Below are 15,737 nucleotides of genomic sequence, written 5' to 3' on the forward strand. Positions count from 1 at the left end.
AATACAAATATCAAAGGCAAGTTTAGCTGAGTCCTGTGCTGTGAAGTATGGAGAATGGAGTCTTTGGTATTAGGGTTGGTGTGTTTTTCCTTTAGTTACCTGTTGTTACCCGAATGTCCTATTGCAAAGAGAATCAATATTACACCCTCGCAGGACTGAAGTATGTAGAATAGAATGTAGATACACTAGAAGTGTATTTGTACAGTCTAGAAGGACTGATATAATACAAGGTAGAATGGACTTAGTGGGTACACATAGAACCCACAATTTTAAATGTAAACCTAAGTACTGCGACACAAAGACTTGCATCTGTACACTTGCCCACTTCCTTTAAATATTTTTCTCACGTTGAGCTGAGATGCTATAGATAAGGCACTTTGATATTAATGAAGAGGAAACAAAATAATAAACTTGGTATGTCATATATGAAAGCAGAAAGAGAGGCTCGTTTTCTAGAGGGGGAGAGAATAAATAAGCATCTTTTGTCAAGTCAGACCACACTGTGACACATCACTCAGTAATTTATCATAGCTTTTGCCTCTCCTCCTTTGAATGTTCCCACAAAGTGGAGTAACAGAGAATATTATACTTGAGATTACTTTAAGTGAGTTCTAGGTTTCATATGTATATACTTTAAAATTTTAGCCAGGGCAATGCACTATATACCAGCTAAGGAGTTACGTCATTCAAAACCAAAGTAAATGGAGCTAACAGAACTAGATGAAAGGGTTATAGGATGGAATGATAGAATGCACTGAATTAAGATATTATGTATTTAATGCTCTATAGAGAAGTTTTTTTCAGAGATAAAGAAGCATAATGGACTAATAGGTAGGTTTTAGGTTCACAATGACAGCTTGAGTATTCTAGCAGTTAGGTGGAGGAAAAACATTGTAATCATTCTTCAGCAGAAACTGCATGGCTTGTAGATGGAGGCATCACACTGTGCTTTCCAGCACTGAATTTTCAGCATTCCGCTCCTTAATATTGAAAAGTGTCACAAAAACCAATTTGTTCTCTTCTACCTTTTCTGCTGAGCTTATTGAAGATGAGTATGGATATTTAATTTATAGGAGTTACAATTACCTCTGTTCTTCTGCACTAGACATAGGGTGTTAAGTTGTACAAGAACTTATTTGTGTATTTATGACCAATTCCCAAAGTTCCAGTGAAGAGGTTCTCTGGTCTCCTGTAATGCACTGCTATGTAATATTAAAGAAGTTTAAACCAGTTGGGATAGTTCTCAGTTCAGGAAAATATACCTGTTCAGCAAAGCAAGCAAGCTTCAATGTAAATGCAGTAACTTAAAGTCAAGTAGTTAATTCAGTACTTTGCTGAACAAGGATGAACTTAAACATTGTGCTTTCCTGATTTCTTCCCCAAATGAAGCAGTAGATCAATGTATGACCATGTTTGTGTAATTCCACAATGTCTGGTACTCCTAGTTCTACTTTCTTAAGTGTTTGGCCCATGTTTCTTCAGTTAATGTCCATATTTTTTAATTGCATCTTTGCAATGTCAGCCCATTTCCTAGCTTATATCTTCTGATCTTTTTTTAAGCCTACCTTGTCCCTTGTCTTCACATATAGTAAATGAAGTTGTCTTTCCCAATTTCCTTTCTCTATTTTTCAGTTTAAGGCTACCTCAGCTGATTGCAGGCAGTCATATTAAACAAGTCTGTCAAGAACAACCTTTTTTGTGAGTGTCTTCCAAATGCTGAACTTGCAAAAACTCCACATAGTGAGTTTTCATTAATTTGTCAATTTTCCACCTCCTGTCAGAATAGGAAGAATCTCTTATCAAGGAGTTTGTGTAAGTGTTACAGAGCTAATTTTAGGCTTAGATTCTTTATCTTTCATGCTACAGCATAAAATGGAATTATTACAGTTTGATTTTCATATTAAAGGATACATTTGTAGTCTTACAATAATTTTTAATTATTTGTAAAGTGACCAAACTTGTGACATCTGCTGAGAAAAAATAATGATTGAAAGCCATGATGCCATTATTTGTAATCAGATTAGAGTATTATCCTCCTCTAGATTATGAGAAGACTTCATAAAATGGAATTTTCTGCTTTAGTATTACCTACTTTGTGTAGTCTCTTTACATTATCCCCAACCCAAAGGGAAAGACAAAAATAAAAGGGGAAAAACCCCAAATGTATGAACAAACAATACTATCTTTCTCTGCCACTTATGAACTCAGTATCATGAATTTTCAGCAGTGTTAGATGTAGGATATTGACTTCAATAAAACATCATGAGACATATGTACCACTGTGAATTTAAGAAGGAAGGAGGGAGTACCTGAACAGAGTTGAGAGTATGATATTACTACTCTTCTAAAGTATAATGTTCCTGGACACCACATTAGATTATGTTGTAAAGTAAGTAAAGAAGTATCCCATACCCCTGCACTCTTGATAGTAGGCATTGGGAAAAGGAATTTTTATATTCCAAGCACAAATAGAACTATTATAGCTCCTTGTACTCTTCCTACAACCTATGTGTTTCTCTTGAATAGCTGTGCCTGTGTGATCAGGGTTCAGCAACTTATCAGTAGTACGCTTTCAGGCTCAGTGAATCCAGTCAAAATCACAACAGATCCAAGCCTCCCAGTTTGTACAGACACAAAAATTCTGTTACAGTTGTGTACTGTCTGCTTGTCAGTATGCAAATTGGATACCTTTCTAAATTTCTATCTTCTACAAAGCAAGTGTGTATATAAGAATAGCTTTAAAATGTTTCTATCTTACTTAAGGATATGTTAAGAATTGCGGAGTTTTGAATATAACAGCTTTATTTCCTATTATGGGCTATAAAATTATTTTCTTGCCTAATTTGCTTCAATCAAATCTTAGTGATGTGTGTATAGTTGTCCTTCAGTAACAGTGAAATTCAGTTATGAGAAATGATGATTTATATTAATTTTCACTCATTTTCATACTGAATTAATAATAATTTTAAAATCAAAGACCTTAACCTATTTGGAACTTGATTCAATGGAATGACTCACTAACAAGTGAAAACCACCTTAAAAGTAAGCAAATTTTAAAGGTTGCAATGCCACCAAATATTTAAAGGGCACGATAAATCAATAAGCAATTGTACAGTTTCTTAGAGGGTGGTAGGCAAAAATTAATAAATTTATAATTGCATCATGAAGTGCCAACTCATCTGTTAGATTTATCATTGAGTATTTGCTACAGTAGGAACAATCAGAAAATCAATTAACTGGCCTTCTCATTTGGCATTAGTTTATGAGAATTGTTGTATTTGCTATTCAATGAAGATTCTTCATTCTGAAAAAGCAGAATGTAACTGAGAGAGAGGCTTTGATTGAAACAGCATTAACCAGTAGGCATGGGTGATTGAAGTAAGATATTCTATGATAACAGTACGACTCAGATATTTGTGTAACATTGGCTCAGATTTAGGGTCACCTGTTTTTGTATCCCTGGAATAAAGTCTGTTTTTTTAGGGTATTTTGAGTCTTTGTATAACCAGAATGCATTGTTATTTAAAATGAGCTGAGTATATCTTGGCTAAAGCTGTTTCTTGGGAAGTATATAATGTATTTTAAAAAACATATAATCCAGGCTGAATTGAAGCTTATATTTGTGCAGCTTTAAAATATCGGCACGTAATTTTTTTCTTTTCTAGAAAAGGTTTTTGTCTTAAAAAATAAATAAAAAATAGAGATAGGAACAATGTTTATTTTAAGAGTAAATCTAACATGTTAACATGGCTTTAAACAAACTTTTAAATAATTTTTAGTCAAAACTGTGAACAAATACAGACTTCGGGCTTTTTTTCTGTTCAAAGAATACATGTATTTTAATACTTTAGATAATTTAGATAATTTCTGAGAAAGACATTGAATAATAAGATGATTTTGTTCTAACTTAGTACTATAATTTATTGTGGAAAGCATTATAATGCTGTTACGTTAGCTCAAATTCTCATTTTGTATTTTCATTGATGTGTGTTAATTGCTTAAGACAAGTAATTGAAATTGTTCTAAAAATCGTACAAGATTAAATCCGTAATGAAGGACATCATGACTTCTATTTTTCACTTCACAGTTGAAAACTAAGCTATTCTTTAATTAGGTTTTAGTCAACCCTTCTTGGCTTGTTTCTGTCTCTGTTCTGAAAATCACTGTCTGCAGTTAGTTGTTTGTATGTATAAATTCAGTAGTTCATTCTAGTGCAAAACAGGTCATTCTGGAAGAGTGAGAAATGTTACTGAATTTCAAGCAGTTTTTGCTGCTAAAATGGCTTTGTTGGAAATGAAAAGAGCTTACATTAGCACTTGTTTGAGGTTGCTTCTTTGTCCAAGCTAGAAACTTAATGCTGGTATGAATTGTCACCTGACTATATATGCACTATGAGAATATACACTGTTGTAACCAAAATATTTGACTAGAGTCATTTTAGAAGGGTTAAAATGTCATCCAAAGTTTTGAGTTTTTCATTTTGATTTTCAAAGAAAAATATATGCCAATCTTTGACACCTCCATTTTCTGTTTTCTCCTAATTTTGACCCTCTAGTTTGCAGCACGTTTTGAAGAATTGAGCCTAGTTCATCTGCATAATTGAACCTCTTACTTGAGTCCTGATTCTGACTTTCTTAATGTTAGAAGTCATTGTGCCTCACTTTGAAAATCATGACAATTAAGTTTTTGCTTTTTATTTTATGAGTATACGCTTCTGTGTGCCTCTTTTGCCTGTTACTTGTGCATATGAATTTGAGAGTAGGAGGAGAGGGTAGTAGACTACATGAGTGGGTCTCTTCATATCAGTCATGCCGTGCTCAGCATGAGCACCTCAACTCAGTGTTTCTCATAAAGCTAGACATCTAAAAGACTATGTGATATGCTATTTATCCACCAATAAGCTATCCTGTAAACAAAAGCCTGTAGCCTCTCACTACCCAACAGGGAATACAGAAAGCAATTCAGGGGCTGTGATGCAAGAAAGAATCTGAGAAATTTAAAATATTTTGAACTTTATTTTCAGATTCAGAAGCTAATCTTAGGGGAGAAGGTGATTGGCTATAAATCAAACAATAAGGTACAAATCGTGCCAGTTGTATAAACATTTATTTTGCCAGCAAATTAATTAAATGCTGCTTATTCCTCGTAGGACATGAAGATGCATCCAGGAAACATATTTGTAGCCACATTACACATGTTCAAATACTAAATAAAATGTACAGTGTTCTGTTCTCTTTCTATTTTCAGTTAGATGTAAAGAGATTCAGTTATACCAATTTGATGGTTCATTTGGGCTATGACTATTCACTTAAAAGTTCTGAGTAGTGAAAACTAACATGTTACTTACTTGTAAATAATAGATTTGGAGATTTTTTTAGCATCCTCAGATATGATACAGAAGAATAATCTGACTGCCTTTTTTCCAAGGAATATCCTGAAAGCCTACCAAAATTAAGTAAAATCGTAATGAAGAGCAAGTGAATAGAGACTTTTGATGGTTTTTTTCACTGTAACTACTGATTTCCTTTTCCATAATTGGATCAAATATATTTGTTAAATATAAAAAAGGAAGCATTGTTAAGAATCTGGAAACCAAATACTTAAAAGTCAAAAAGCCCTTAATATTATATATGAATTTCTGCCTTCATCGATTTGCTTGTGCTTATCCTCTAAGGAATGAATTTTGTTTGTGAAATGAGTATTGTCCAAGTTCTGTACATCTTAGTCATATGCCTGCTTCTTTTAAACAGTGCATGAGTAAAGCATATGTTTTGTCTTTCATAGTATAACATGTAAAGCTGCATGTAATGCAAATTTAAATATATAAATTAAAATGTAAGTGATTCAGACTTAGTGAAACTTTTCCCTTCTGAAATTTGAAATGGACAGTCTTTGTTATTTCAGTCATAACACTGGATTAATTTTAGAATTCTTTCATCTTTGTTTTATTGTCATGGCCTTTTTGAAGGGAATGAAGGAGCTGAAGAATTCACTTGAGATGCTGTCATCAGCAGATCTTCTACATAAAATACTCTGATCTGGAAATTTAAACATGAAGTCCACTTTCCCAACCGTCTCTGACTTAGAGAACTTCTAGAATCCAATCTGCAAGATAGATTACCTGTAGTTACATTTCAGATCCGTACAAATCTGAGGCTTTTTCCAGAAATGGGATGCTGAAGAGCTGTGGCTTTGAACTGAGCTAAAGTATGAGGGTTCTGAGTTGACAGATTTAGATATTCCAAATTTTTAAAAAATACTCAGCTTTCTCAGATTGCCTTAGATTTGTTCTAATTTTTCAAGTCTTACTGACATGCATCAACAGTGAATGTTCTAATTATCTGATGAACTGAATTTGCCAAGGACAGCTTCAAGCTTCACTTGAATTATATTTGTTTGATGTTGTAAAAGTAATTTTTAGGTTTAGACTAAATTGGAGAATTTCCATGGAAAACTGAATGTTTGGACATTCCAAATAATTGGTTAGGATAGTCTGTAATTTGGAGCTGAGCTGTAAAGAGACACAATTCATTTCTAGTTTACTGGTGGCACTTTTTAGCCCCATTTCTAGTTTCTATCCAATAAATGTAGTTTCAGAATTTAAAGGTTAATCAGATTGCTGTGCAGGGTACTGTGTGGGATTTTTATTGTGCCACTTCTCCAGCCAATAATACAGAAATGATCTGGTGCAAACTTTGGGGCCAGGCTGAGAAATTACCCATGTGGGTGTTACGTATATCCCTTTCAAATACCAGGAATATGTTTTTGAAAGAAAAAGGAAGGAAACTGTCTGTCTTTTCTAGATCACACAAAACAATATACTGTACTCTCTGTATAGTATATTATATGCAACTTATATTTATTTTAGATTTGTCCTCATAGTATATGGGTTTTCATTTTCCATGGCCCATTCTGTACTACAGAACAAGTTAAAAGTTAATTTTTTAGGATAAAACTTTTATTTTCTAATTCAGTAATTAAGTATTTCCCCACTTACGCTGGGTGATACTGAAGTTCAAGAGAAAAGTAACTTGATGTAGTTCAACAGCCACTTCATAAATCAGAAGAATTAACTAGGAACAGTACTACATTAGCACATTATGCCAGCGGCTGAGCTCTGCATACAAAACATGGGCTTATGTTCTCCTTGAGGTCCTTTGACTGGACCTAGCATTCAGCTTGCACTAAATGAGCTCTGACTGACGCTTGGCAGGAACCGGGAAATGTTGGTATGTGTTGTAATGAATAGTGGAACATGGAAAGTCTCAAGTGTGTTGGCACAACCAATCTCTCAGTATGATGAGCTAAACATAAGTATTATTCACTGAGAAGTCTCTGTGTCTTTTGGAAATTAAGTCTTGGCCAGTGGACATTAGGTCTGTGTACACATACTGAATTTATTTGTCTTTAGACTGTGGTATTTCATTCATAATTAAATATTTAAAGCAAAGTTCTAAAGAGGTTCTTGAATGCATTGTCCTTCAGCTATGCTGAAACAAGTTGTTGATGTAAGGATGACATAGTCTTCTCCCTTTATTTGGTAGCATTCTTCAATTCAATTCAATTCAATTCAATTCAATTCAATTCAATTCAATTCAATTCAATTCAATTCAATTCAATTCAATTCAATTCAATTCAGTTGAGTTCAGTTCGGTTCAGTTCAATTCAATTCACATCAAAAGCTTTAAGAACAAACTTACTGTACTACCTACATTTGTTAATACAAACTAGCATAAAAATTTATGGCTGGTGGTATTATATTGCTTACAAATTCTGTAGTAATAATGACATTTTCAATTAAAAATGTAATGTACATTTATATCCTGAATAGCCCTGAATTTGCAGTCACACTTCCAAACCCACCTCAGAATACATTTGAACAACCTGTCTTCTAACGGAAGTCTGCTGTATAAGTGCAGAAGAATATGAAAGAGAAGTTACTGTCTAAGGTTGTGAAAACTGATCTGGCTATCATTTCTAAAATTATCCTTCTTGAACATTTTCAGCACTGTTACTCTTGTTGCCTGAATTTAGTAACTTAGCAGTATAAGAGATGATTGAGAAAAACAGTCAGGTTAATAATGAATACAGGCCTTTTACCTGTTAATGAATACAGGCATTTCAAATATGACTCACTATTGTGTTGAGTAGTTCTGCAGTCATGTAATTGTTTGTCAAAAGTGGCAGTCTTCGCTAGATCATGCAAAACTTCCTAGATCATAGAAAAGATATTAAAATTATTTAAAGAAACATAAATCATTAGTGTGCATAACTTTTGAACTCTGAGCTAACTTCATGGTGGGCAGGAATTTGAATGTTTAGCAACTGTTCTTATAAGAAACAGTAATACTTCTTCATGAAACAAATACACTTTTACAAAATGTGCCAACTCTGTATTCTGCAGAGCCTTACTGGGTAAGTAGCTGAGGCATGGAAGTCATACAGATAAATTTATGTTGTTACATGCCTCAAGAGTATTTTCCAGTTGTGTAGGAAATGTTGCTGGACTTTCTTGCTTTGAGCAAAAGTATATTTGTCTTGCAGTGCTTGCTGTGTAAATTCTTACAGTTGAACAATAATCCAGACAAATAAATAATTTGTGTTTATACTTTTTTTTTACATATTGGAAAGATATTAGTCAAATTTAGTGATCTTCTGTGAATTTAACATCTCGCAACTGCTCTCTAAAGTGCACCTTGCAGATTTGAAGTTTTCTGAATTCTTGCCATGAATTTCTTTAAATTTCACTAAAGAAGCTTGTAATTTCTAAAGAAACTTATGAAGAAGAACTTACATACACTGTACAGTGTCAACATCACATTAAATACCTAATACTCAGTATTTCAGTTGAAATTCCATTGACATGGAACTCCTGCTTTCCTCTTCCCTTGATCATTCTGAAACACTATGTTATAGGAGACTTCTCTCTTTGGCCTGTCTGCAGTGTTCAGCCAATAAGTTTTCATATCATTTAAAGTAGCGTTCTCCAAAGCAATGTGAGTTGATTATGGCCAAACTTCGTATTATGCATAGTTCAGGATGTTGTAGTGGTTTAACCACCTCTGGTTTTTTTTGGAGTTAAACTGCTCCTGTGTAAGGTCATTTTCACAAGCTACATATCACAGAAAGAAGAAATGAATGTTCTGCTTGTCTAACTCTGTGATCTTCCTTTACAATATAGTACTTGCATGAGAAGATTGTGACTCAGTTATGATGCCTGTGTTTTATAATAGATGAAGTACTTACTGGGAGAGTACTGTGATTATTTGAAAATGTACACCTACCAAAAGTTGTTCTGACATATCTATTTAATTTCAGTTGAGCAAAATTAGCAATGTTGAATCAGTGCAATGCATATTATGGGGGAATTTTAATTGACAGCATTCTTCTTGTTCACACACAGTGACATTCTTTATAGACTTTGAATATTATGTTATTTACTTATTTGTGGACAAAAAATAGAGTGAAGTTCTGGAGAATTTCTGTAGTGAATTTCTTTCCATTTTGAAAACAAAATTTGTTTTTTCTAAAAGTTAATGGAAAACTATGATTTTTTACAGTGTTTTGTAATCATAAGTTTATGAATGGCATTTGCAGAGATTAAACTGATAGTTTAAAATATTGTGGAATTCAAAAAAGATGGTGGCACTAAAAATAATAAATAATAAAAAGTAATATCTAAAACAATAAAATAAAATAATAAAATAATAAATAATAAAAAAGTAGTCTCAGTGTTGGCAATCCTTCCACAAGTATGGTTGAAAAATGTGTGCCTGACATGTTCACCTAGGAGTGAAGAACAATCATTTTGGTGAACAATTTTCTTCTTATAAAACCATTTTATAAGTAGTACAGATATTACTGGGTTTTACTCATATTTTCCCTAACTATTTACCAAGTTAATGATTTCTTAGGCTTTGTAGAAGATTCAAGCAATCACCAATGAGTCTATAATTTATTTTGTGCTTAAAAAAATCTGGAGGTACTTTTAACTTGTTTATGCAGGAGTGTGTTCCCCTTGTGGTTTGAGTCTTTTCTTTAACACAGTAGTCTCATGGCACTCAATTTGTATAGAATAATGGGTGAAGGAAAAGCACATTTGAGTATAGAGGTTAGTTTATCAGACCTGTATTTTAATGATGTGAGTCAAGAGAACTTTTATAAATATCTGTTATTGAATAATTCCAGATTGGCAGTACAATACCATAAATTCCTTACAAAACCATGATACATTTCTTCTATTTTATTGACCATTTCTGGTAGAATGGGCTGCCTGTATGATTGTAACACAGAACTTAGGGGTTAATAGGTAATACTAGTATACTGAATCATTTGTGTATTCTACTTTATCTAATAATCTGTGCTCTGTTATTGAGCACAAATGGAAATTTAAATGCTCATTTTAGGAGCACTGTATGTCTTCTCATATGTTGCCTAGTGATTCTGATTTCATGTTTATTTAGATTACAGCAAACAATTCAACTGAGTTATCTCACAGAACATTTCAATTACATCTAAAATAAAACGAACTTTAAGAAGGTGCATTTGCTTTTTCCGTGCTACCTGCTCTTCTACAATGTGACTTCTGCATACCCTGAGATGTTTAAAACAGACATCCTCAGGGTTTAGGATTTGAAAGCTTGTTGAACTTTATTACAGTTAAATATATTTGTCCTTTTGGGTTGCAGGTCTCTCTGTATAGTCTCTTATTAATCAAAATGCAGCAAGAGTGCTATTTTGGAAGATGTTTTAAGTTGTCAGTACAGCACTTATGAAAAGTTGTGAAAATAATCCTGTAAGAAGTTAAAAGTTGTTAGACGTACTCTTAATTATGGGGGGTGAGGTGGGTGATACGTGAAGAGAGAGTAACACTCGATATAGCAAGGGTATTTATAATTTAAGAGTATGTAGCAGTGCAAATTGTGTTTGTGGCTTTTAGATATGTTGCAAGATGATTTTCGTATTCAAATTCAAATATTTTCTTACCATCTTATATCAGTGTGTTCTATTTGCATCTTTCATATTTTTTCTTACTGTGACAGATACTTTAAAAACAAGAACTGGCATGCTTTTTTACTCTGTTGCAGAACAGCACAGCAATTCTAAGAAACAACACAAACCTTTTGCACTTGCATTATTTGGATCGTATTTGTTTAAAACATAACAGTAACAAATTACTATATAGTAGCAGGATGAATGGAAAAACAAATGGAAAATTTTTTAGTCTTGTTTCAGCTGTTCATGGTTTTAGTCGAAGTCAAAGGTGGTTGTTAGCTGCATTTATTTATTTTTTTCTTCTAAAATACATTTTCAAATATATTCTAGTCCATCAATAATATTGTGTTACCATTCTTATTCCAGTGAAATGCCTCAAGGTAACAATTACTCCACTGAAATTTGGCGGGGGGGGGGGGGGGGCGGGGAAATCAGACTTTAAAAGACTCACTTTGTCAGTATACTTCAAAAGTGGAAAATAGCTTTTAACATAATTCAAACTTTTCAAGCTTTCTTTTTAGAAAACATTTTTTCTTCAAATGTCAATGCGATTTATGTTAGATCATTAAATGTGCTCTTACCTCCTGGTTTACTGTACCTCCTGCAAAAAGATTAAATCATCCGTCTATATTGGTACAGTAAACACAGTTGAGGACTCCTAAAAGCATACTTAAAGTTCAACATGGAGCAAGTGAATTCCCCTCTTGTTTCCATGAAAAAGACAACATATCTTAACTGAGCCTCAGTATGTGATGATACACAAGAGATACCTCTCTCTCCCTTGCCAGAATAATTTGAAGTTTGGGAAAAAGGTGAGTAGAAAGGGCAATATTCCACCACTGGATTCCAGTGGAAATGTTATGGAATATACAGACAATACACGTGCTATACGAAAACATATTATTTTGTAATTATTTTTACCAAGTCTGTCTATTTTGTGTGTTTCACATATACATCACTACAGATGAATGGCAGAAGGTATTACAATACCTTCCAGGCAGAAAAAATGCTATCACATGCAGAGTTTTAAGAAGTAGTGGTAATGAGTGACACAAGTCAAGAAGGTTTTAATAACAGCACTTATTGAACTGATTGAAAATACATAAGGGGACAGGTAAGAATATTATCCATTGTAACCTGGTATAATGATACTTAAAAACATCATTTTATTTCCCTGTTAAAAAATTGTCATAGCAAGTGGATGAGATTGCAAGCTTACTCACACTTATTAATTATACTAAATTTTTAGTTTTAATTAAAGTAGCTCTTTTGAGACTAAACCTTTTACCATTAGGCCATTTGAAACCTATGAGATAAAAAGGAAGAGTTCTTTCAGAATGTTATTTACATGATTTTAATTAATGATTATAATCTCCATGGTCATTTTTTAAAAAGAGCATTTAATCCCTTAACCAGTTTTCATTATTTGCATTTTGCAAAAACATGTAAGCCCTGCAGGCTTACTATCTCTGATTTTTTTCAAACTGAACTTATTTTTAGATAATTTTATTTTGTTCCTGCTCCAAGTCCCATTTCCTATCATAACACCTGTTTCTCATGCAGAGTGAACTGATTGGTAGAAAAGTAAAGTTTGCTTCCTTTTGCCAAGACAGAACATAGCCCTTGGCAAGGTTACCTTTGAAAACAGTTTTTCATGCAGAGACCGTGTACAAGCACTATTGCTGTTGCCAAGATCATCTGACTAATGAAGGGTTGGTGCAATAGTGTATTCTTTCTCGTTGCTGGCGGCACATATATGTAGCATTTCTTCTGAGAAAAGGCACTCTAGCATTTCAAACGGAAGCTAGAAGTTCAACCTTCTAGGAGGATGGTCAGTGTTAGTTTTTATTGATAACATAGAAGAAAGCAACTACATAGCAATATGAAAGATAAATTCTACTGCAAGCTGAAATTCTTAAAACCAATGATTTTTCAAATGGTTTTTAACAAAAATCAGTTTGAAAACTTTCATGTTTACAAAGTTACTTCTTTGAATCTCAGAGCAGGCTTATGCTTAGTGTTCCATATTGATGATTTGGGAAACTGATTCCTAACTAGAAAAGATTAGCATATAGACTGAATTTAAAGGTCAGAACTTCAGGAGCTCACTTACAGATTAATTCTTTTCTTTTTTTCACTTAATGCAAAAATGTGTAGCAAAAAGATGGAATTTTCCTCTTAGTACCAGTTGTGTTTAGAAACCCTGACTATTATTAAAATTCCATTTTTTCCAATGTGTGCAGCAAATAATCTTTTCTGTGACACAGAATGAATACTCAGGTATCTTTATCTCAGATTTTTAAGTAAAAGCTTCCAGTAAAACTTACTTAAAATGGATAGGCCGTAATCCATTAAGAAGCCAGGAATTTCTAAAGTAAAATTTTAATTAAAATGTTAAGTGTCTCACAGCTATAGAAATATAAAGTAAGTATATATTCTAGCAACAAATAAGCAAATGAAAACAAGATGAGGGAAGTTACTTCAGGTAACCAAATTAGTAGCTACTCTGTGGATGTCCTCAGATAGTTAATAAAAGATTTTAACTCAGAAAGTTCCTAATAAACTTCTTGTATATTATGATTATTAAGAAACCATTGTAGTCCATTCACATGGAGCACTCTTCAAGATAAGGACCTTAGTTAACTTAACAGCAGCACTCACGGTGATTAGAATTGGCTGCATGTTAACAGCAACTGAACTCTCCTTTTATAACTGTCTTTTCCCAGACTGCTAACTAACTTCTGGGAAAAACTTCTATGTCTTATGTCTCAGATTACACTTAACTGGTTGCAGGAGACATTATTTTCTTTTTCTTTTTTTAATATCATTATATGGCAGAAAAAAGATTTTTTGTTGTTGTTCCTAGTGTACATTTCTGTAGTTCAGCTTGATAGAAGTTATTTTTATTATAATAACTTATAATACCTTATTTTCATTGCAAATACATTTTTTAAGTAATCAAAGCATCCCTATCATGTATCTTAAATAACAATTGTGCCTTGAAATTTACTCTTTAAAATAGGTTTTTGTAAGGAATCTTTGCTTGGTTTTTTTTTTAATTGATATTTAACTTTTTAATTAAACATCAGCACTGTACGTGTGAACTGAGAAGTTCCTATGGGATATACTCTTGATATTGCACCTCTTCAGTTCATTACAGATATTGTCATTTTTGCTTTCAGATACAGATTCACTCACGCTCTTTGGCTTGTTACCTACAAGCAGCACAATGGACAGACAAGCTAAATTTTTTGCCTCTTTTAAATTGCCAACATAGCAAAAGTGTAAACATCCCATCATACCCAGCTTGCATGTGTAGGCACACAGTGAAATTAACTGAAAACAAAAAGTTGTCACCTTTGAACAATGGTAGCCACCACTCAATATCCCTGTGGGAATATGCTTTGAGAGATATTGTTAGGGGACAAAAAGGTGTGCTAATAGAGAGAGGAATAGCCCTCCTTACCAGGGCAAGTCTGGCTGCAGTCCTGTTGAAAACAATAGTATATGTCTGAAAATCTGAAAGAGGTCACCTCTTTAAATTCTCTGATAATCTACTATTTTTGAACTTGAGTCCTGACCTTTCTATTATGTTTTAGCAGGCCCTTCTATATGGGAAATTTCAAATGCCCTGTGTTGTTCTGTTAGCGTTACTGGAGACCACAAAGATCTCATTGAATGGTATTCATAAATCTATCATATTCATCTATCTGTCTTAGGGAGGGTAGTATCTCAGTACCTCAAATGTAGTTAGCCACTACCGAGAAAGTCCTCCAGAGAGAAACTGAAAACTCAAAGCCACCTTGGATAGTCAGTCACTCTCCTTTACCTCTTACTGATTATAAAGAGAGCTCAGGAAGCTTGGCCTTGCTGAAGTTAAGCTTTGTGAATATCCCTCATGATACTTACACTCTTTCAGGGCCAATATTAAAAATGCATTTTTTAACTAAACACCTTAAGGTGCCTATTTCAAGATGCATAAAATTGCTTACATACTAACTTCATGTAACTTGTAATTTTATGGAAGATATGGTAAAATTTGCCCATGTAATAGAAATTGAACCCATGTTTTTACATGCAAAGTGAATGCAACCCTTATTAAGAAGCTGCAGGATGCTGTGTTTCTTCAGGCTTGTCATTTGTTCTTTCAAAACAAGGAACATCTCTTCTCTTGTTCTGATAAAATAAAACTGTTTGATATCAAGGTCGTGGATTTGCTGTTGTATTTAATACTTCATTGAACCACGTGCCATTGGTTTGAAACCATCTCTTCTGTGTTAACTTGACCTGTACATACCACAAACAGAGTTAAGTGTGTCTAAAATAATTTTGAAGCTTTCTTTGTGTGCCAGTAATGAACTTTCTAATTAAATTGTCTTAGGTCTTGACTAGCAGGATGATTAGTTCATCCTTTCATTTTTTTTTCAGATAGAATTTGGTATATATTTTTCAAAATCAGTGTATTTCCTTGCTTCATCATCAATGGTGTTAGCAGACATGAAGTGCTTGCTTACAATGAGGCATATATGTTGTTATGTGTGTAAAAAAATGTACTGTAGAATCTTGAGCTTAATATCAGTATCTTGACTTCAGATTTTAATTGGATGTTTACTCTTGGGGCATGAGGCTGACATGAACACCACCATAGGAACAACACTGTTTCTTGAGCAAAGTTAATTAATCTTTCTCCAGTTTTCTAAAGTCACTTCTGAGTAATTGTTGTGTAAATTGGACCCATTGCT

General features: G+C 33.4%; 1 protein-coding gene across 5 annotated transcripts in view; it reads left to right on the top strand.

The window, feature by feature from the left end:
• FBXL17 (F-box and leucine rich repeat protein 17) overlaps positions 1-15,737 on the top strand; it is a 287,592-nt gene that overhangs the window by 139,292 nt on the left and 132,563 nt on the right. Inside the window, exon 7 of one of the 5 annotated variants that reach the window (XM_087742038.1) lies at positions 1,633-1,717. The exons of 2 other annotated variants lie outside the window; for them this stretch is intronic. In XM_087742038.1, the coding sequence (XP_087598164.1) occupies positions 1,633-1,702 (70 nt within the window). In that variant the 3' untranslated portion in view covers positions 1,703-1,717. Of the gene's footprint in view, positions 1-1,632; positions 1,718-4,555; positions 4,611-5,968; positions 5,991-15,737 lie in introns of those variants that run through there. 2 more of the 5 variants (XM_087742040.1, XM_087742044.1) reach the window with 2 other exon arrangements.

The sequence above is a fragment of the Nipponia nippon genome, unplaced genomic scaffold (genome assembly GCF_047370975.1).
Source record: "Nipponia nippon isolate SJK-2023a ecotype South Korea unplaced genomic scaffold, ASM4737097v1 scaffold_8, whole genome shotgun sequence".
NCBI classification, from domain to species: Eukaryota; Metazoa; Chordata; class Aves; order Pelecaniformes; family Threskiornithidae; genus Nipponia; species Nipponia nippon.